This window comes from Vulpes lagopus, chromosome 8 (genome assembly GCF_018345385.1).
Source record: "Vulpes lagopus strain Blue_001 chromosome 8, ASM1834538v1, whole genome shotgun sequence".
Taxonomy (NCBI): domain Eukaryota; kingdom Metazoa; phylum Chordata; class Mammalia; order Carnivora; family Canidae; genus Vulpes; species Vulpes lagopus.
Window position 1 is genome coordinate 127,301,717 of NC_054831.1, and position 24,049 is coordinate 127,325,765.

The 24,049-nt window shown below is 38.5% G+C and overlaps 1 protein-coding gene across 23 annotated transcripts in view; it reads left to right on the plus strand.

Moving 5' to 3' along the window:
- Positions 1-24,049, plus strand: part of HP1BP3 (heterochromatin protein 1 binding protein 3) — a 40,335-nt gene that overhangs the window by 6,463 nt on the left and 9,823 nt on the right. For all 23 annotated transcript variants that reach the window (XM_041766166.1, XM_041766176.1, XM_041766182.1 and 20 more), the window contains 6 exons: positions 2,531-2,684; positions 4,333-4,492; positions 7,517-7,660; positions 9,564-9,644; positions 10,856-11,010; positions 22,781-22,871. In XM_041766166.1, coding sequence (XP_041622100.1) covers positions 2,531-2,684; positions 4,333-4,492; positions 7,517-7,660; positions 9,564-9,644; positions 10,856-11,010; positions 22,781-22,871 — 785 coding nt within the window. The remainder of the gene's footprint in view (positions 1-2,530; positions 2,685-4,332; positions 4,493-7,516; positions 7,661-9,563; positions 9,645-10,855; positions 11,011-22,780; positions 22,872-24,049) is intronic.

The following is a 24,049-nucleotide window of genomic DNA, read 5'->3' on the forward strand; positions in this document are numbered from 1 at the left end:
GCAGAGATTGGCCAGACAGAGTTGGGAACATAATGAATCAAGAGAAATGTAGAACCATCAATCTGGTTAGTAGTGCTCCTTTATGGCATTTCTTATCACCTCTTCTTCTTTTCCTTTTCTTCTTGTGACCTTTTCCTTTCTTTCCTTTTCCTTCCTTGCCTTTTTATCTCAGGTTTGCCAGGGTTGAGCACGTGGTGCCATCCCTGTTGTGGCTATTAGAACGAAATATTTGCTGACCAGTATAGATTAGGAATAAAAAATATGTGAACCCTATTGCCTTTATCCTTTGGTGCAGCAGGCTGCTCTTTTTCCAGCTCAACCTGGATTTTGTTTCAAGATACTTAGATGAATATCATAAGCAACTTGGGTAGCTGGCCTGAAGCAGTTAGGAGACATTGTAATCAGCATATAAAAAAATGAGATGTACTAATGAGTTGAAGCTTGGTTATTTTGTGTAGCACTGAGATAAGCCACTTGCCTATCTTATGCCATATTGCTTCACAGTCAGCTCAAACCATTAAATCACTAATCACATCAGTTTTCAGAATACATGCCAGAGAGTTCAGGTACTGGAAAAGTCAGCCAGAATTTTAGAGTCCGTAAGTCACTGCACAAGTTCTGTGTGTCATCTCCCATTATAGTATTTTGTATATAAAAATAGACTTCTCTCATACTTTAAATTTGATAAATCCTGCATTTCACAAAGACAGACACAATAGTTTAATGAGTTGGAAACAGTGTCTTATAAATACTACATACTCAGTGTCTCTTGAGTGACTGCACCTTTATTAATCCATCAACTATGAAGCAGGGTTTTTTTAAGATTTTATTCATTCATTCATTCATTCATTCATTTATTTAATTTTGAGAAGGGGGGGTGGTGCGGGGGCAGGCTCCATGCAGGGGGAGCCCAATGCGGGACTGGATCCTGGGACTCCAGGATCACGCTCTGGGCTGAAGGCAGACGCTCAACCACTAAGCCACTGAGGTGTCCCTTAAACAGTTATTCTTGGGCAGCCCGGGTGGCTCAGCGGTTTAGTGCTGCCTTCAGCCCAGGGCCTGATCCTGGAGTCCCAGGATCGAGTCCCACATCAGGCTCCCTGCATGGAGCCTGCTTCTCCCTCTGCCTGTGTCTCTGCCTCTCTCTCTCTCTGTGTGTGACTCTCATGAATAAATAAATAAAATCTTAAAAAAAAAAATAAAGTTATTCTTAAGAAAATATGAAATTGAATTTATAGGTCTACTCCTAGAGTCAAACCCAGTAAATAGTTCTTTTCATCCTTTTTAGAATAAGGCAATATATAAGTAAACATAATGACTAATAGTAAGTCCTTACCCACATGGGCAGTTCAGTCGGTGAGGTGAGAATATGTATGATTTTTAAAATATATCTTACAGTTATCTGAATTGCTAGATACCATTTTTACCTTTTTTATAGTGAAGTTCTGGCTTTAATACTTTGGGAGATAGTTCTAGAAGCAATAGGATAGGCCAGAGGATGGGAATCACCCACATTGTTCAAGTGCACATATCTCCTAAACCATTTTATGCAATCCCCATGAAAGCTCTGTGAGGTAAGATTACTGAAACTTGGAGATATCAAAGAACTTGCCCTAAGATAGCAAGCTAAAAAGTTTATGAGGACTGAACTTGAATCTGTCTGGCTTTAAACTCAATTTTGGCTAAACCTATATAGGAGGATTTTCAGCTTAATATGCAAGTCTAGTTGAAGTGCATAACCCAGGATGAGATCAACAAATGATAGTTGACCATCCTGAAATTCATGGTTTAGAATTTTAATTTGTTGAAAATTAGAATTCCCTTTAGAACTGTGTGTATGTGTTTTGGTTATATGAAGGAAGTGGCCTTTTTTTTGTTCTTTTAGAAGTTTTCATCATGTAATTTGTTCACATAATTTAAGTGACCAAACTGTTCAAGCCTATACTTTTATTTTTTGCCTAAGTTTTTCCACTGGAGAGTCCTTTTCTTTGAAGTCCCTACTTAACCATATCTAGGATTCTGTGTTTTATAGTAACTGCTCAAAGAGACATGCTGAGAAAAGACAGATAAGCAATTGCAGACCTCACTATTCCCCCTCTTGGATTTCTGCTCTTGCCCCAGTCCTTTAATGTGGAAAATAGGTGTTAATTTTCTGTTACTCATTTCCTTCTTAAGATTTATCTGTTGAATTATGAAGTAGCTAATTTCTTAATTATGAATCTCATCATTAATATTATAGGGAACAGGCAAGATGTTTGATTTGTGGTAAGATTAGTTTCTCTTTCTGTGTAAATTTCCTGGCCCATCTCCTTTTCTCACATAACAGTCTGAATAAGCAACTCATTGAATAGGCAATTTGAGTGACAGAAGGAAAGAAAATGCAACTTACCGTAATTTGTTCATTTTAAAATACATCTATCAATTGGAGCATTTGTCTTTTCTGTTTAATAAAATAGACTTTTACCCTTTTATTGACTCAGGCTCTAATAATATATCTACTTGATGCAATTCTGCTCACCTGATTTTTTAGAACCAGATATAAGTTCAGAGGAATCTGTCTCTACTGTAGAAGAACAAGAGAATGAAACTCCACCTGCTACATCTAGTGAGACAGAGCAGCCAAAGGGAGAACCGGAGAATGAAGAGAAGGAAGAGAACAAGTCTTCAGAGGAAACCAAAAAGGAGTAAGGAGTTATGCTTCCTTGCTATTTATAATTGGACTATGTAAATTGTTTAAAGGCAATTATAACATTGGTTTATGCTAGATCTCTGCTGTACTTGGATATACTTCTTAGAATTATTATTTGAAATAGTCTTATTATGTAGTTGTATGGCCTGTTAGAGTTTGTAGTAGTTAAAATAGTGGTTTGAATAACTCAAAATTCAATTTATTTTTGCCTTTGGGATTTTTTTTTTTATGCTTAGAATTCATTGTGGGAGTATCTGATATTTTAATCATTGACATAATTTCAGTAAGAAATGAAACATGACTCTCAAAATCTGACCTGGGAAACACTTCACCATTTTATTCCTGTCTCTGCCTCTGTGAGTTGTTTTTATATGCTTATGTTAGAAAACATTAATCTGTTTCAGCCATTGCCAGAGTCAACTAAACTCTGTGTATATTTGATAGAGTATTTATTCATCATTTGGAGGGTGACTTTGAGAACTGAAAGTGAAATTTGCTACTCATAATCTGTACACTGTGGTGGCAATTCTTTTTTACTTTTATTTTCTTTTAAAGATTTTATTTGTTATTTATTAGAGTATGCACAAGTGGGGCGGGGATGACGAGAGGGACAAGCAGGTTCCCTGATGAGCAGGGAGCCCAACCTGGGGCTTGATCCTGGGACCTTGGGATCATGGCCTGAGCCAAAGGCAGATGCTTAACCAACAGCCACCCAGGTGTCCCAGCAATTCTTTTTTATTTTTTATTTTTTTAAGATTTGTTTTATTTATTCATGAGAGAGGCAGAGACACAGGCAGAGGGAGAAGCAGGCTCCCTGCAGGGAGCCTGATGCGGGACTCAATCCCCAGACCCGGGAGCACACCCTGAGCCAAAGGCAGACACTCAACCACTGAGCCACTCAGGAGTCCCTCTTTTTTAATTTAAAGTGTTTTGTTTTTGTTTTTGTTTTTTGCAGGACACCTGGTTGCATTCTGTTCTTTTCATGGTTGTTCAGAACAGTTAGGAATTACTTTTTAAATAAAAGAATAACTTAGTAGTAACTATACCTTTGGGTGTAGTCCTCAGGAAATCCTTTATAGATTTAAGTTCTGTGGGATTTTTAGCAGCTACCTTGTATTTCGGGTCCATGGAGTGCTGTGGTTATTTGGAATACAATTCATGGAATACTTTATGGCTCACAAAATTGGTTTTACAAATACAATCTCCTAATTCTTCCAACAAACTTGTAAAATATTTGGCCTTATATTACTGTCTGACAGCTGAGGAGGCTGAGTCGGGTCACCTGCCAAGGTCATGTAGTAATAAATGTTAGAGCAAAAACCCAAACCCAGGTCTTCCAACTTCTCATTGTGCTAAATGACATGTTTCCTAGAATACATTTTAAAATTCTCATTTCTTTAGTGGACTGGCCTTTCATACCAGTGCTCATTTATCTGACTCCACTCTCCTGAACCTTTTTGGTCCATTTTTAGTATTCAAAATTTTTTAAGGTTTTATTTTGTAAAAATTTGCTCATTTAATATATCACTTTAGTGTGGAAATAAAACATTAATTTTTATCCTTCCTTCGTCTATTCTTCTTTCTGACTTTATACCTCTTTCTATACAGTTTACTTTGCATAATAACAATTCTTTGTTTTAAAGTGAGAAAGATCAGTCTAAAGAAAAGGAGAAGAAAGTGAAAAAAACAATACCTTCCTGGGCTACCCTTTCTGCCAGCCAGCTAGCCAGGGCCCAGAAACAAACACCGATGGCTTCCTCCCCACGTCCCAAGATGGATGCAATCCTAACTGAGGCCATTAAGGCAAGTTTTTATTATAAGCAGTTCATCTTAGATTTATTTTGTTCGTCTTTGGATTATTTGAAAATGGCATATTCCTGCCCAGACATGAAAAATCTTGCTCTGCTTCCTAAAAGATATTTAAATATAAGAAAGCCATTATGAAGTTTATGCTTTTCTTTTTTCTTTCTTTCTTTTTTTTTTTTTTTTTTTTTTTAAGAAAATCACTTTCGGTGAGCGCTGTAAATTTTTTTAATTTAGATTACTTCAAATAACAAGTATTTTTAACCAGTTTTTTTGTTTGTTTCGTTTTGCTCAGTGTATTGGTTTAAATATGGTATTTAGGGATCCCTGGGTGGCGCAGGGGTTTGGCGCCTGCCTTTGGCCCAGGGCGCGATCCTGGAGACCCGGGATCGAATCCCACATCGGGCTCCCGGTGCATGGAGCCTGCTTCTCCCTCTGCCTGTGTCTCTGCCTCTCTCTCTCTCTCTCACTGTGTGCCTATCATAAATAAATAAAAATTAAAAAAAAAAAAAGAATATAGGTTTCTTTAAAAAATAAATAAATAAATAAATATGGTATTTATTTGAAGGCTGAACCTTTAATTCATTCAGTAAGCATTTAAGGACTAACTTCTCTTTATCAGTAAACTTGATAGGGAAATAGTGGACAATGAAACAAACAGGGTAATCTTTGCCCTTAAAAGGTCTGATTGTGACTGAGTAATTGAATAGCATAGAAGATTTTTATTTTAAAATAAATACACTGTCTTTAGCTCCATTTCCAAGCTGAGTGTCTAATACTGGTAGTAGGTAGCTTTCTCACCTGAACTCTAAGATACCCTTTTAGAAACCTTACTACTTGCTTTGTCACCAAAAATTCTCCTTGCACAACTTCATGACTTTGCTGTAATCTACTGACTCCCATTAGTTTATGAGTCCTAGCTTTTTTATTTTTTTAAGAGTTTATTTATTCATGAGAGATACACAGAGAGAGGCAGAGACACAGGCAGAGGGAGAAGCAGGCTCCCCACAAGGAGCCCGATGTGGGACTTGATCCCGGATCCCAGGATCATGCCTTAAGCCAAAGGCGGGCACTCAACCACTGAGCCACCCAGACATCCCTAGCTTTCTTATTTTAATTTTTAAGGTCATCTTCTAATCTGACCTTGCCTTTTAAAAGTTTTCCTGGTTACTTTTGCCTTGTTAATTCTCATGATGAGGTGATAATCTCACCAGCTCTTCTTATCATCTTATCATGCAAATTAACAAGATGCCCTCCTTTTAAGGACCTTGTTGCTAGGGATCTGAGTCAAAATTGGGGAAAGAGGGATAAAGACCAATGTGAGCCAGGGTGGTGTACAGAGGAAGGAGCAGCCTAGTGGACATTCTCAGAATTTGAGAACACACACCACTGACACATAAACTGGAAAAGGGTTTGCCTTCAGGCCTTTCCGTGTACTCTTTCAAGAGTGCTCTCAACTCCATAAGACTTTGTTGGTCTAGATAGCTTGACTATAGTGAGATCTTGTTCCTTTGTATAGCCTTTCTTCTGGGATTTCAGATCATGGACCTCTCAGCCTAGGTCTGGAGGAGAGTAGGGTAACAGTGAGGTTGGAGAAGGGACTAAAATTTTAAAATAGTGAAACAAAAAAATTAGAACAGTATAATTATGCCTAAAGAATAGTTTGAATCTGTGCATATTCGTATAAAACGAGGGGTGTATGTGTGTGTGTTCCATACAGTGTAACAAATCATGATTTTAGACCATTGATACCATTTTGTGAATAAATAGGAGTCCTGATGTCTTCTTCCATCTCAGTGTCAGTTTGGTGGTGCATGGAATTGTTTTAGCATTAGAGAGTTCTTTTCTGTTCAAATTTCTTTGTATCTTCTTAGAAAATCAGGAGTAAACTTCAATAGGTTGTGATAGATCAGAGATACTTACTTGAAGTAAGTAGATGAATCATATTAACACAACTTTGTTTTATCTCTATTTTAACACAACTTTTTGACAAAGTTTTTCTTTGTCATCAGAGTATATAAAATAACATTCAGCCAGATTTTTTTTTTGAAGTTTTTATTTATTTATTCATAAGAGACACACGGGGGTGGGGGTGGGGGTGGGCAGAGACATAGGCAGAGGGAGAAGCAGGCTCCCTGTGGGGAGCCCAATGCAGGACTCGATCCCAGAACCCTGGAATCACGCTCTGAGCTGAAGGCAGCTGCTAAACCGCTGAGCCACTCAGGCGTCCCCAGATCTTTATCCAATAAGAATAAGTGCCACATTCAGTTTATAGACAATGCTAATACAAAATTGGTGGACAGGCCCATTACACAGATAATGGATGCTCCTTATGTGGGCTTCAAAATGTGAAGCATTTGAAAAAAAATTTGCCACTTTCATGACTTAATGACCTACTTAAGTCTTCATGGGCATTAATCAAATGGAATATAACTAAATTAGATGGAAACAAAAGAGGGCATTTTACGTCTCAATTGAATGCTCTCATTGTTACCCAGAACTCTGGTCAAGATTTTGCCATCTATAAACCAGTTTTATGCCATTTATTCAGATTTTCTTTACTTATATTCTTTGCTGACCTTCACACAAAGCCTACAGAGAAACATTGGTCCTGGTTTGCTAAAGCTCATTCCATAAAATGAACCAGATCTGTAATCCTACAAGTAATAAAAAGGTTCTGTTTTCTTCCTTTCAGCACTGAAGATGTCTTTTAAATATAGAATAGAATTAAAATGGAAAAAGATTCTTCCTTGATAGACAAAATGTTGTTTACATGTTGTATTTTCTCTTTGCCCATTTTGAACTAAGTTAAAATTATTGTTGCAAAAATACTATAATTGTGTTTTTCAACAGCTATGATGAACAGAAGTTACCTGAAATACTATTCATTCTTCCCTGCCATTTTTATCATCCTTTGTTGAGTTCACCTCCAAAATAATTTTGAAAACATATATGTCAGATTCTCTGTCTAATGAAAAATGGCTAGTATAAAGTAATGTATAGTTTGGTAAATCTTTTTTCTAGGCATGCTTCCAGAAGAGTGGTGCGTCAGTGGTTGCTATTCGAAAATATATTATCCATAAGTACCCTTCTCTGGAGCTGGAGAGAAGAGGCTACCTCCTTAAACAAGCACTAAAAAGAGAATTAAATAGAGGTGTCATCAAACAGGTATTAAAACAATTATTGGGGATGAGATCATTTCAACATCTATTAGCTGTAAGTTCACAATAATATTTAGGCTTTTTATGTCTTGAGATCATGACCTGAACTGAAATCGAGAGTCAGACGCTTAACCGACAGAGCCACCTAGGTGCCCCATAATTGGATTTTCTTTGGGCCACTTATGCTTGAGACATGTAGTACTGAATATGAGAGATGGGGTTAAGGAATCATTTTATTGCAGCAGCAAAAAAGAATTACTATTGTCTTGTGTTTGTTACTTTTAAAGGCTAACTTACATGACTAGACTTCTTACTGTTACAAATTTGTAAATAGGTTCACATTAACTTTTTTTTTTTTAAGATTTTATTTTTATATTCATGAGAGACACACACACAGAGAGAGAGAGAGACAGAGAGACAGAGAGACAGACAGGCAGAGGGAGAAGCAGGCTCCGTGCAAGGAGCCCGACGTGGGACCCGATCCCGGGTCTCCAGGATCATGCCCTGGGCCGAAGGCAGGCACTAAACTGCTGAGCCACCCAGGCTGCCCCTAGGCTCACATTAACTTAACAATATCTGAAACTGTTGAAACTTGTTAGGAGCATCAGAGAAACCTGAGTAAATTGAGACTAGTACTGAAACCAGTATTGATTTGAGGCATAAATCCATATTATTTTGCATAGTACATCAAAATATTACTTAGAATTATAGACTTAAAAGTTGGAATGGACTTTTATCTTAAATCATCTTCAGAGATCCAGTAACTACTGTGATCCCACAGTAGTGGCAAAAATGGTTCATAGGACCTAGCTGACTGCATTCCGAGAATCCTGTTGCCTTTCTTTCATAACTTGCTGCACAATTTGATTAATACAGATTTTGTGCAACTCAGGCATTTAAATTCTGATTAGTAACTTTCAACAAGTACTTCATTCCACAAATATATATTGTTCCTGGGTGCCAGGTGTTTCAGGACCCATCAGTGAGGAAAGCAGATTCCTGCTGTGGAGCTTGTTAAAGCTTTCTCAAAATGTTGTATAATTGATATTTATAGAGCCTTTAAAACAGTCACTGATTAAAAGGTATTATCTTAACCAATGTAATTAAAACCATAGACTTGTCCTCTGCCCTAGTGTATGTCAGCACAGCTTGAATTGGCTTTGTTTTTCTTTATGAAATATGCTTTATGACCTGTTCTTGCCTTGTAGGCTGACCTCAGTTTGATGCTTTAAACAGTAGTTTATAGGCTGAAAGCATTTCACCTGGATTGCTACATTCACAGTAGCACAAAGCTAAGGTGGGGAGGACTCCAGTTAGTGCAAATCAGCTTTAAAGTTTTATGAAAGTGCTTTGTAAACTGGAAATATGTATTAAGACATATATACCATCATATGGGGTGGCTAAGGATTAATTACATAGCTATTCCCATGTGCAGTAATAATCACTGATGGGCGATCTGGGAAACACAGTAGTAGGCTGTAAACTTGTGCCAAAGAATGACCTTCCTTTCAAGATAGCGGTTTTCTCATTTTCCCCAAGAGATTGTCCCTTCATTCGTGGTACTTTCTTGGGGGGTGGAAAGTTCGTAGACTATTTAACCTGGTATCAGAGTAGCATTCTTTCCAGTTTTGTAGATGAGGAAACAAAAGCTCAGGAGCTCTTCGGGGTTGTCCAACATTAAATGGCTAGATGTACGATAAATAGGATTCAATCCCAAGTCTTTCAATCTATCCATTGTTCTTTTTTCTCTGAAGGGTTGAACAGTACTTTACATCAGTTCTTTTATCACCATGCCCTGTACTTTGCTTAGACCTAGTATTAATTAGTATTATTAGTATTAATAAATATTAATACCAGAGTAATTTAAAATAAAGATATTGGTTATTGCAACTAAAATTAATTTACCTTAGGTAAAAGGAAAAGGTGCTTCTGGGAGTTTTATTGTGGTCCAAAAATCAAGAAAAACACCTCAGAAATCCAGAAACAGAAAGGTAAGAAGTCCATACCACAGTTTGACACTGTAAAACTATTTCTTCTACTAAAAATAGTAGCATTAAAAAAAATAAAAAATTAAAAAATAAAAATAGTAGCATTGAGTATTCACTGTGTGCCAGGCACTATGCAGAGTGCAGCCTTTCTACTAAAGCCCAGAGAAGTTGTAAATGATTTACTCATTATCAGCCAGCTAGTGAGTTGAAAACAGGCAGTGTATAAATCCAACCCTGTGTACTTAACTGCCATACGTTGAATTGTGAGCAGTTGTATGAATTAATATTACTTTTAATGAAACATCTTCTAACTAAAAAGGGCATATAAGTACCTCTTTACCCAATATTAGACCCCAAAACTATATCCAGTGCCACAGCCTGCCTGCCTTTTTTTCTCTTTTATTTTATCTTTTCTTTTCCTTCCTTTCCCTCCCCTCCTTCCTCTCTTCCTCTCTCTCCTTTTCTTTCTTTCTTTTTTGTACATACTAACACTTTTCCTCCTTGAGATGCATTATTTCCTTTATGGAAAGTATTTGTACAATAATAAAGTGAAATATGTAGTATTTCCTCTATGTCAGTAACTGAAATCATGACTATTCCTCTACATCTATGTTTTTGCAACTCTAAAGATTTTTGTACTTTTCTCCTATAACTTTGAATGAAATGAACTTTTGTATGGTACTTTTTGGTGCTGCATGATCCTCTTTCTTCTTTGTTACTGAAGGCTAAGAATAAACTAGGACCTTTAATTAAAGTCACTTTTTTTAAAAAATTGTTTTTATTTAGAGACGGGGAGAGAGTTGAGGGGGGTATTGGGAAGGGGCAGAGCAAGAGAAAGAATATTAAGCAAGCTCCACACCCAGCGTGGAGCCCCATTGGGGATCAGATTCACTTTCTTGAGATCATGACCTGAGCCAAAATCAAGAGTCGGGCACTTATCCAACTGAGCCACCCAGGTATTCCTCTTTTCATTTTTAATACATATTTTTAACTTACAGCCCAAAATTCTTATCTCAAATAAGTTGCCACACAAGTGCCACTATACCCCTGTGTCATATTTATTTGCATGTGGAAAAAAGTGATAGTTTTCTACAAGTTAGTTGATTGGGCAGTCAGTCCTAAATTAGGAAGGCCCTTGAGTTGAATATAGAAGCATTTGAATAGAGAACTCTATGTTCTGTAATAATGATAATTTTTGATACTATATATTTCAGAACAGAAGCGCTGCAGTGGATCCTGAACCACAAGTAAAGTTGGAGGATATCCTCCCATTGGCCTTTACTCGCCTTTGTGAACCTAAAGAAGCTTCCTACAGTCTCATCAGGAAATACGTGTCTCAGTATTACCCTAAACTTAGAGTGGACATCAGGTATGAGCTGTTGGCCTAGACTTTAAAGTACAGATATCTGTTATTCCCTTAGCCCTTTTCTCATGAGAAGGGAGAAAGAGTAAATATTCAAGAAGGAGAACATGTAGCTAAACTAAGAATAAAAGCCTTTTTGTAGGGTTTGGGTTTTTTGGGGGGGCGGGTCTCATTATGTTTTCCTTTTCGTATTTCCATTATAGTTTCTTTTTGAAAAAAATCCACAGTAGAATAGTGTTTGGGTTCCCTGCGGGGAGTCTGCTTCTCCCTCTGCCTATGTCTCTGCCTCTTTCTCTCTCTGTATCTCCCATGAATAAATAAATAAAATTTTTAAAAATCCACATGTTAACTTTTTTTTTAAGATTTTATTTATTCATGAGAGACAGAGAGAGAGAGGCAGAGACATAGGTAGAGGGAGGAGCAGGCTCCCTGCAAAGAGCTGATGTGAGACTTGATCCCAGGACCCCAGGATCACTGCCTGAGCCAAAGGCAGACGCTCAACCACTGAGCCACCCAGGCGTCCAGATGTTAACTCTTATAAGAGCTTGCTAGAGTAATTCTTTTCACCATGTCAATTGCTAGAATATTCAGCATTAAATTTTATGTCCTCTTAGCCGTCATTATTTTTAAAATTTTAATGTTTTCTTTCTTTCACTGTGGTAAAATACACATAAACACAAGATGATGTACTATCTTAGCCATTTTTAAGTGTATAGTTCAGTGGGGTTAAATATATTTGTAATGTGCAAACATCACCACCATCTATTTCTAGAACTCTTCTTGTAAAATTGCAGCTCTGTACCTCTAAAATAAGAAATCCCTTTTCCACCTGGCCACCACTATTCTACTTTCTGTCTCTATGATTTTAGGTACTCTAAGCACCTCATGTAATTGAAATCATACAGTCTTTACCTTTTAGTGACTGGGCTATTTCATTTAGCATAATGTCCTTCAGAGTTCATCCTTATTGTCACATGTTAGAATTTTCTTCTTTTTAAGGCTGAATAGTATTCTTTTGTTATATGTACTACATTTTACTCCTCCATTTGTCTGTTAATGAACACTTAAGTTGACTTTCACATTTTGTCTATTGTGAATAATGCTGCTATGAACAGTGTAACATCTCTTCGAAACCCTGCTTTCAGTTCTTTGCAAATATATACCAAGAAGTGGAATTGCTAGGTGATATGATAATTCTAGTTTTTATTTTTTGAGGAACTGCCATACTTTTCCCCCAAGCGGCTATATCATTTTACATTGCAACCAACAGTGCACAAGGGTTCTAATTTCTCCATGGCCTCGTCAACCTCTGTTTTTATGATTTTTTGATACTAGTTATTCTTAATTGGTATGAGGTAACTGGTATACATTATTTTTTTATTTTATTTATTTATTTTTTATTTTATCTTTTTTAAAAATATTTTATTTATTTGTTCATGAGAGACACAGAGAGAGAGAGATGCAGAGACACAGGCAGAGGAGGAAGCAGGCTCCATGCAGGGAGCCCAACATGGGACTCGATCCCAGATCCCCAGGATCACACCCTGGGCTGCAGGCGGCACTAAACCCCTGCGCGCCACCGGGGCTGCCCTATTTTATTTTTTTTAATATTTTGTTTATTCATGAAAGAGAGAGAAAGAGGCAGAGACACAGGCAGAGTGAGAAGCAGGCTCCATGCAAGGAGCCCGACGTGGGACCTGATCCCGGGTCTCCAGGATCATGCCCTGGGCCAAAGGCAGGCACTAAACCGCTGAGCCACCCAGGGATCCCCTACATTATTTTTTATTTAGAGTTTGAAACATAAGAGAATACAGGTTTCTATAAACGTCTACAAAGAAATAGTATAATATTTTCATCATTTGAACATTTAATGTAAAATTCTGGGAGAATTTTGGTAGTAATTCATTTCTAAAAAGTTGCTACTTGGGGCACCTGGGTGGCTCAGTCAGTTAAGCATCTGTCTTCGGCTCAGGTCATGATCCCAGGGACCTGGGATTAAGCCCCACATTGGCCTCCCAGCACAGCAGGGAGTCTGCTTCTCCCTCTCCCTTGGCCCCTCCACCCCATTCATGTGTGCACACTCTCTCAAAGAAATAAATAAAATCTGGGATCCCTGGGTGGCGCAGCAGTTTGGCGCCTGCCTTTGGCCCAGGACGCTATCCTGGAGACCCAGGATTGAATCCCACATCGGGCTCCCGGTGCATGGAGCCTGCTTCTCCCTCTGCCTGTGTCTCTGCCCCTCTCTCTCTGTGTGACTATCGTAGATAAAAAAAATAAAAATAAAAAATAAAAGCTTTCTTCATTAAAAAAAAAAAAAAAAAGAAATCTTTTAAAAAAGAGCGGGGGTGGGGGGGCGCATCTGGGTGGCTCAGTGGTTGGGCATCTGCCTTTGGCTCCGGGCATGATCCCAGTGTTCTGGGATCAAGTCCCATGTCAGGCCTGCATGGAGTCTGCTTCTCTTTCTGCCTGTGTCTCTGCCTCTTTCTTTATGTTTCTCATGAACACATAACTAAAATATTTAAAAAAATAAAAAGTTGCTACTTAAAAATATCTAGACTGATCATTTAGACTGTCCTATGTGCTAATTTGTGGATTCGGGCAGGTATATTAATTTTTTCAAATTTATAATTCACAGACTTTGTAGTTTGAGTGTTTATGTGAGATCTCTTTTTGTTGTTTTTGTTTTGTTTTTAAAGATTTTATTTATTCATGAGAGACACAGAGAGAGAGGCAGAGACACAGGCAGAGGGAGAAATAGCCTCCATGCAGGAAGCCTGAGCCTGATGTTGGGACTCTATCTCGGGTCCCCAGGAGGACCTTGCCCCAGGCCAAAGGCAGGCGCTAAACCACTGAGCCACCCAGGGATCCCAAGATCTTTGTTATGGTGACTTTAGAAACTTGTCTTTAATCCAGAGTCATTCCTACAATTTTTTTTTAATTTAACTTATTTATTTATGAGATAGAGAGAGGCAGAGACATAGGCAGAGGGAAAAGCAAGCTCCATGCAGGGAGCCCGACGAGGGACTGGATCCCGGGTCTCCAGGATCAGACCCTGGGCTGAAAGTGGCGCTAAACCGCTGAGCCACCCGGGCTGCGCAATTCCTACAATTTTTATATTGCATGCACATTGTCCTGATACTTGTTCAGTACCAATATTTATTGGCATTATTGAGGCATGCAGTTAAAATTGCTGAGATTTCAGCCCAAAAGCCACATTTTCAGAAAAGCACTTGGTGTTCTCTTCAGAGCACCCAGTTAAAGAGTCAGTGAAATGATGCAAAAGAAAGGGGAACCATAAAAGCACAAAGTTTGAAATTAAATCCTGATTTTATTTGTGTTTTATCTGCCCTGAATATGACCCACAGATACAGCTCTGAGCTAGAAATGCATGTAGGATTCATTTAAAGATGGAAACACATGTCACTTTTACCAGTCTTTACTCTGGTGGCTGGAGACCATATCTTCTCCCATCTTTTTTCTTTCCTTACCATACTGCTCTCCTCAGAGTAGATGATGCTTTTTGCTAAGCAGCATATTTTCACTTCATGTTTAATATTTAGGAACATTTCCTGGAATTCTCTCTTTTTTTTTTTTTTAAGATTTTATTTATTTATTCATAGAGAGAGGCAGAGACACAGGGAGGGGGAGAAGCAAGCTCCATGCAGGGAGCCCAATGTGGGACTTGATCCCAGGTCTCCAGGATCACACCCCAGGCTTCAGGTGGCGCCAAACCACTGCGCCACCAGGGCTGCCCCTTGTTTTGTTTTTTTAAAGGTTTTATTTATTCATGAGAAATAGAGAAAGGGGCAGAGACACAGGCAGAGGGAGAAGCAGGCTCCATGCAGGGAGCCTGAAGTGGGACTTGATCCCGGGTCTCCAGGATGAGCTCCTGATGAGCCACTCAGGCTACCCATTATCTTATGTTGCAACAGAATTTGTCTGATAATAGATAGGTTATCAACCCGTAAGTGGTAACAAACCTGAAAACCTTTTTCTATAACCTTATTAATGGTTAACTTTTTCTTTTGAAATCCTTTTTCCTTTTACTTCTGTGAAATCATACTGATTTTCTCTACCTCTTATGGTAGTAGAGTCCTGTCATACATATAATTAACATGACAATGTAGCTATACTAACAAAATAGCAAGAAAAATGCAGTTTTTTTTTTTAAAGGAAGTTTTTTTTTATTTTTTATTTTTTAAAATTTTTTTTATGATAGTCACAGAGAGAGAGAGAGAGAGAGGCAGAGACACAGGCAGAGGGAGAAACAGGCTCCATGCACCAGGAGCCCGACGTGGGATTCGATCCCGGGTCTCCAGGATCGTGCCCTGGGCCAAAGGCAGGCGCCAAACCGCTGCGCCACCCAGGGATCCCGAAAAATGCAGTTTTAAAGTATGAGTTATTTGTAACTTGCTATCTACAATCTTCCCCCACCTGCCTTTTTTTTTTTTTTTTTTTTTTAAATTCTCCTTAAGCTCATTACCCACTGTGGGGCTTGAACTCATAACCCTGAGATCAGGAGTCTCTTGCTTTACTGACTGAGCCAGCGGGATGCTCCTCTCCTATTTTTTTAAACCCATTTTTGTCATACATTACCCTCAACCACCTTACTTGAATTACTTTACCTGTCAATGTCACCAGTGCACCTCCATATTGTAAATTTTAGTAGTCCATTCATAGTCCTTAACTTACTTGTTAGTCTTCCACTCGTATTTGACACTGTCAAGGACCCCTACTTGCTTTGGTCACTTTCTTCGCTTGTCTTCTAGGTCAGCACATCTTCCTAATTTTCTTCCAATGTCACTATCCATTTTTTCTCAGTCTCCTAAGGGTTGCCAATCTCTCATCTCTGGATAACGTTACAGTACCCCAGGATTAGACCTTAGGCCTCTTTTTTTCATTTTTTTTTTTTAAGGCTTTGTTTTGTTTTGCTTTTTTGTAATCTGTATACCCGATGTGGGGCTCAGACTCATGATGCCAAGATCAAGAATCTCATGCTCTTCTAACTGAGCTAGCCAGGTGCCTCTCTTTTCTGTCTACATTTCACTTGGTAATTCTTTTCACTGTCAAAGCTATACTAATTTACAGTCTATAAATTTAGCCCATACTTCCTTCCTAACTGCTCATTCCCATAGATGCTTATTTGGTGTCACTACTTGTGTTTCTAACTTGACATATTCAAAACTGAATTCTTGACCTCTTCCCCAAGACACTGTGTGTCTTCCATATCTTCTCCATCTCGGTTAATGGCAATATCATCTTTCTAGTTGCTGAAGCCAAAAACATTGGTTTTGTGCTGGTCTCTTCTATTTATCCCACCCCTCCATCTAATCTGTAAGTAATTAGTTTGGCTTTGGCATTAAGATATACCGATAAACAGACCTCTTATCATTACCTCCACTATTACTGCTTTCTTCCACCGTCTCTCGCTCGTATTATAGCAATAATTTCCTAACTGTTCCTCTCATGCTTCCCACCCTTCAGTGTGTTCTTTCAACATAGCAATGAGAGTGGGACTTTTAAAAATGTAAGTGAGATCATTCAAACCTTCCAGTGGCTTTCCAGCCCTCTCATAGTTAAAGCCAGAGTCTCTAAAAACAGTTGTTCCCTTTGCCTGGATGGTTTTCCCCATAACCCAGTCTGCTCACTCCTTCACTGCCCTCAGGTTTTTACTGTAATTTCATCGTTAGAGTGCCTTGATGTCTTCCTGTTTTTTAATCATTTTATTTTGGAAACTTTCAAGCATACTCATAAATGTAGAGAGAACATAGCCATCATACTAACATTATTTGCAACAAAAGTAGTAAGTCCTTAACATCCAATATGCAGGCCATGTTCATATGTCCCCATTTGTCTCCAAAATGACTTTTTTTTTTCCAGAATAACTTTTTATAGTTGGTTTGTTTTAGTCAGTGTCCAAACATGGCCCATACACTGCATTTGTTTGATGGAACCACCTAAATTACATCTGCAACCTTTCCCTCTCCCTGCATTCAGAATTCTACCTCTCTGCGTTATTTTTCTCCATACCACTCATCACATTCTAACATACACTGTATCCACCTGGTCTTTTAAAATTACCTATCTACCCCATTAAAATGTCAGAATCCTGAAAGCCAGAATTGTTTATCTTCATTTCTATTTCCTCTAAGCCAAACACATGGGTAGATGCTCAATAAATATTAGTTGAATGAGTGAATGAATGAATATGGGCATTTCCCCTGGCCATTCCATAAAAAGCATGTGTCCTGGAGCATGTGAAATGAGACGTGAATCTCTTCTCATATACTGGAGGCTTGAGAGCATTGTGGTTAAGAGCACAGACTTTGGAACCAGACCACTTAGGTTTAAATCCTGATTCTGTCATTTGCTAGCTTTGTATCACTAAATAATCTCTTTGTGTCTCAGTTTCCTCATTGATAAGCAGTGTATCAATAAGATTGTTAGGAGACCTATCTCTTAGTACAAGTTAAGCACTTAGAACAGTGCCTGGCACATAGTAAGTGTTCAACTAATGTTAATATTATTATCAGTCTCAGATTCACCATCATTCTCATGGTATGAGCATTACACTGTGCTAAATATGATTCTAATGTTTAAAGAGTATTTTTTAGGGGACCTGTGGCTCAGTCAGACAAGTATCCCAGTTCTTGATTTTGGCTCAGGTAACGATATCAGGCTGGTGAGATCAAGCCCCATGCTGAGCGTGGAGCCTGCTTAAGATTCTCTCCCTCTCTTTTGTCTCTCCTCCACCCATTCTTTCTTAAAAAATAAATAAATAAATAAAAAGATTATTTTTTATATAACATTCAAGTCACCTCCTTAGTCTGGTGACAATGATTTTTTTGCAACCCTAAATTAAAAACCAGGCATGTTGGGTTTACAAAGAGACTTTGGGTTCACTCTAAGAAGGTACCTTTAGAAACTTTTTTATTTTAATTTTAAGATTTTATTTATTCATGAGAGACAGAGAGAGAGAGGCAGAGACATACACAGAGGGAGAGAGAGGCTCCCTCTGGGAAGCCTGATGAGAGACTGGATCCAGGAGAATGACTTGCTCAGACAGATGCTCAATCACTGAGCTACCCAGGTGCCCCACCTTTAGAAACATTCAAGGGTAATTTTATCTCATGGCATTAGGAATCATTGTGTCTGGTATAACTCCATCATACTCTCTTTGTGATTTCTTCTTTCTGTCTCCACCAAAATAAGAGCATAGCCCAAGATCCCATTGTATATTCTATACTTTACTTTTTAACCTCTTCGGTGACCCTTAGATTCTTAACATTTTCAACTCAAAGTAATTTCAATTTCATGAGTCTTTTGGTTTGTTTTTGTTTTTAAAGATTTTATTTATTCATGAGAGACACAAAGAGAGAGAGGCAGAGACACAAGCAGGCTCCATGCAGGGAGCCGGATGTGGGACCCGATCCTGGGTCTCCAGGATCAGGCCCTGGGCCAAGAGTGGCGCCAACCTACTGAGCCACCCAGGCTGCCCTTCATGAGTCTTTTGATCTTAATTCCATTTATGCATTTCTAACAGACTGATCTTTCTTATTTAGCTGCTTGCAATTCAGAATCCTTGCTACTATTAGTTGCAGTTTTGTTTTCCATCCCTTACCTTTTATTCTCTGTGCATGGCTCTCATTTCTATATTGCTTAGTGGAGACTGATTTTTCTTCACAGTTGAAAAATATGGCCATCAGTAGTCCCCCATTATTTCCTGCTTCTAATTAAACTTGACGTAATTATCTAATTAAAAACAAAACTCGTTATAATAAGTCTCTTGAATTTGTATAGGACTTTTTAAAACACTTGTTTTTTTATTTTTATTTTTATTTATTTATTCATGAGAGACACAGAGAGAGATGCAGAGACACAGCGGAGGGAGAAGCAGCCACCCCCCACCCCCTGCCCCGCCAAAGGAGCCTGATGCGGACTTGATTCCAGGATCATGCCCTGAGCCAAAGCAGAGCCCTGAGCCAAAGGCAGACGCTCAACCGCTGAGCTGCCCAGGCGTCCCTAAAACGCTTTTGTATACACTATTTTCCATAATTAAGAGAGACTTCATATTTTTTCCGGCCTCAATTTTGCTTACCCAGGGTTACCTGACTGTTCACTGGTAAAGCCAGAACTTTATTTTGTTTTTCAGTTTCATATCTCTTGCTTTTTCCCACTGTTCCAGGTTGTCTTATATTGGAAAGTGCAGGCATAGCTTAGTGAGTAAGAATGTATGAGTCTGGAATCAGATTGCCCAAGTTTTAACTGGTTCTTTCACTGCCTAGCTATGTGACTTTGGAGAAATGACTTTTCAGCGTCACTCAGCTTTTTCCCAACAGTAAAGTATGAACAATAATAGTACCTATTTCTTGGGTCTGTCTATTGTATTATCTGTTTTTTTCCATGCATATAAAGGATTTCAAATAGTACTTGGCACGGTGGTAGATGCTAATGGTGTGGTATAGACTATAGAATTTTTCAGAACAGGGATCTGTGCCTGAGACTTAGCAGTAAGTTAGAGATGGAGTTTGATTAGATCTAGAAGAATGTAGAATTTAGATGGATGGTAGAGTGGGGAAGGCATTCTTAAAGGAGTTTCATGAGAAAATTTCAGAAGCAAGAGTTGACATTCCTTTTGGGAACTAAAAGGAGCCTGGGTCTAACTGCATTCATGGAAGGCTTTGAAGTGGGTTGAGGCATTAGGACCTGACACTTGATCTTTTGAGTAACACCTAAAGTTGACCTTTGTAGATGTATTGACCTAATGGTGGTATGCATTACGAAAACAGAAAGCAGCACAGTGCAGAGAAGGGGCAGCGTGGTGCCTTGTACTAAAGTTATAACAGTGATGAAAGAATGGGCCAATCTGAGAAATTTTGAAGCAGTTGGTAAATATGGTTTTACTGCAAGATAGAGGATGATAGAACTCTGATTTCAAAAAGCCCAGGAAAAAAGGGTATGCTAGCATAAAGATTGCTGAGAAAACAGAAATGTTAAAGAAGGGAACCGATTTAACTGATCACTCATTCTGGGAGCATCTGAACCTCAGTTAAGAAGTTCTCTTCACCTGGGGTGTCATTGTTTTACTGAAGCTGCATAATCTCCCATTGGAAACCAGTTTTTTTTTTTTTTAAGATTTTATTTATTCACAAGAGACAGAAAAAGACAGACATAGACTGAGGGAGAGCAGGCTCCCTGCAGGGAGCCAGATGTGGGACTCAGCCCTGGGGCCAGGATCTCACCCTGAGCCAAAGGCAGATGCTCGAGTGCGAGTGCTCGATTGCTGAGCCACCTAGGCGTCCCTGGAAACCAGTTTTTTTGTTTTTGTTTTTTGTTTTTTGTTTTTTTTGTAAAGATTTTTATTTATTTATTCATGAGAGAGACACAGAGGGAGAGAGGCAGAGACACAGGCAGAGGGAGAAGTAGGCTCCATACAGGGAGCCCGACGTGGGACCCAGGTCTCCAGGATCACACCCTGGGCTGAAGCTAGCACCAAACCGCTGAGCCACCCAGGCTACCCAGGAAACCAGTTTTTAAGTCTTCTGTCTTACAGAGCAACTAATAGAAAAAGTGTTTGGCAGTTAAATCACTCCCTCAACTGTGTTCCCAAAACTCTATGCATGTACTTCAACCTTGAACTTTACCATGCTTTATGATAATTATTGTGTATTCATCATCTCTTAAATTCCTAGAGTTTAGTGACCAGGTCTCTGTATTTATTCCTGTAAAACTATAAAAAATACTCAGTAAATGTTTATGGGATGAAGGACTGTGTCTCTATGTGTTTTGGGCATGGCATAAATCATACTCATCCTGAAGGGAATAGCACTGGCTTAGAAATATTTTCATTGTGATATTTTTTTTAATTGGAAGTTTCTTCATTTGGATTGTCAGGGATGTACAAGATTTGTTAAGATAGTTCCCACTCTTTAGCATCCTGTTGGAACATGGGATTCCCTCTGTTCTTCCCTAAGCATATAGATGATGTCATTAATTCTAGTGTGGGGAAACCTGGGTGGCTCAGCGGTTGAGCGTCTGCCTTTGACTGAGGGCGGTGAGATCCTGTCCCACATCGGGCTCCTGCAGAGAGCCTGCTTCTCCCTCTGCCTATGTCTCTGCCTCTCTCTCTCTCTCTGTTTCTCATGAATAAATAAATAAAATCTTTTTTTTTTAAATCTTAAAAAAACAGCTCTAGTGTCAGCTCAGCCTGTAATAACCTCAGTGGTTAGATACAAATTGAAAATTTCTCCTCCATAGAAAAATATCAAACCTCAGTGAAGCATCTATGATAGTTTGGCCTTTAACTGTTCTGCCCCTCAGTGGGCTGTTCCAATTACCTTTTTTCTGCCTACGAAGCAACTAACCAACTAACTCATGCTGTTCTGCTGATTGGGTGCTATTCTAGCAACTCTTGAGAGTTATGACAGAACAAACCTCCAGACTTTCAGATTATGATTCACCCTTTCTTCAGATGGCCTATTGTTGGCCTGAATGTACAGCTTTCCATTTGTTTGTCGTGTTCCAAGCTATAGTTCCCTTTAAGCCCTGGGTCAACTTTAATGATTTGTCCCTGCACCCACCTCTCGGTTTACTGCTCCTTGACAGGACAGTCTTGGACTTGTTTTTATATACGTTTGTTTGCTTGTTTTAAAGATTTTATTTATTTATTTATTCATTCGTTCATTCATTCATTCATTCATGAGAAACACAGAGAGAGGGGCAGAGACACAGGCAGAGGGAGAAGCAGGCTCCATGCAGGGAGCCCAGTGCAGGACTCGATCCCGGGTCTCCAGGATCAGGCCCTGGACCGAAAGTGGCACTAAACCGCTGAACCACCCCGGGCTGCCCTAAAGATTTTATTTTTAATTAATCTCCACCCAACATGGTGCTTGAACTTACAGTCTAGAGGTTAAGAGTTTCAGACTCTTTCAACTGAGCCAGCCAGGCCACCCATCTTATGTTTTTAATGATACTCCGTTTCTTCTTTCCCCTTTTTGGTTTTGATGACCTACTAGCCTGGTTTGTTTCAAACTGTAACCCCCTTAAGACAGAGACACTATGTTTAAGAACAACCAATTTTGGGGACGCCTGGGTGGCTCAGTGATTGAGCATTTGCCTTCGGCTCAGGGCATGATCCTGGAGTCCCTGGTTCAAGTCCCACATTGAGCTCCCTGCATGGAGCCTGCTTCTCCCTCTGCCAATGTCTCTACCTCTCTCTCTCTCTTTCTCTCTCTCTGTGTGTCTCTTGTGAATAAATAAAATCTTAAAAAGGAGAAAAGAACAACCAATTTTCTTTTCCAGGGAATTGTTTTATTAGACTAACCTCAGATACTAGTTTGTGAAAAATGACTCTGTTGTTTTTTGTCACTGTGTTACTAACTTTTTTAAAAAATCTAGGAATTTTGCCTCAGAATTCTAGAGTTGGGTGGGAATTTAAACATACCCATGCTTTGCTTGATTACATAGTTTGGTTGCCATTGTGGTTGATGGAAATAAATGGAAGGTGTTTGGAGTGCCCTGAAGTTTGGAAATTGTTTCTGTGTGGTACATAGCTCTGTGTGGTATATGGTTCTGTGTATCTGGGTAAGGACTTCTTTGCTCAAGGAAAAAGTACCACTTGTTTTAGGGATGCCAATACTTTATTTTATTGTCCATTTTAATAAAGTACTACATGTAATAAAAATCAGAACTTTAGTTCAGGAAATAACCCTGGACTTTTTTCTTTAAATCTCTCCTCATTGATATATTTATTGCTATTCTTTTGTTTTCTCTGCAGGCCTCAGCTGTTGAAGAATGCTCTGCAGAGAGCAGTAGAGAGAGGCCAGTTAGAACAAATAACTGGCAAAGGTGCTTCTGGGACATTCCAGGTTAGAGGCTGAAAAGGATTATAGAGAAGTGGTTCTCAGAAGTTTTGGTTGCAGGACCTCTTTTATACTCTAAAAATTTTTTGAGGACCCCAAGAGGTTTTTTTTTTTTTTTTTTTTTAATTGTGTTATACCTATCAATATTTACCATAATAGAAATTAAAACTGAGGGAAATTTTAAATATTCATTTATTTAAAACTTTTTCACATTAGCATAAGTAACTTTTTTTTGTGAAAAATAACTATTTTCCAAAACAAAATTGAATCAGAAGAGGGGTACTGTTTATTAAAATGTTACTAGTCTTTGATGTCTTGCTTAAGAGAAGACAGCTGGTATCTGTTGAACACATTTTGGGTTACATCTATGAAGAAAATGTACCACACACAAAATTATAGTTAGACAAGTGTGGAATATTTTAAGATAATTTTCAAATAGTTGTGAATATTATCCTTTAATACTATACAAAAACTCAACAGATGATCATTTAAAAAGAAAAGATTTTATTTATTAGAGACAGCTGTTAAGTGTGGAAGGGGTGGAAGGAGAGGAACAGGCAGACCTAGCAGAGTTCAGAACCTGACCCAAGGCTGTCTTACCACCCTGAGATCATGACTTAAGCTGAAATCAAGAGTCAGAACAAATGATAATTTTTTAAGTAGCTTTATTGAAGTATTGTTTATATACCATAAAATACATTCTTTTTAAGTTACAGTTTATAATTCAGTGATTCTTAGTAAACTTGCAGAATTGTATAACCATCACCACAATCTAGTTTTAGAACATTTTCATCATCCAGAAAGATCTCTTGTGCCCGTTTGTAGTCTCCCCATTCTCATCCTTAGCCAACCTACTAATTGACTTTCTCTTTCTATAGATTTGCCTTTTCTATACATTTCATATAGGTAGAGTCATACAACATGTGTGGTCTTTTGTGTCTGGCTTCTTTCACTTAGCATACTCTTGTTTGAGCCTTGTCTGTTGCCGCATGAATCAGTGCTTTCATTCCTTTGTACTGTCACATAGTATTACATTATGTGAATCTAACATTTATTTATTCACAAGTTGATGAAAATTGGGCTTATTTCTACTTTACTCTTAGGAATAATGTTGCCTATGAACATTTACATCCAATCTTTGTGCAGATACGTATTTTTTATTTCTCATGCATATATAACTAGGA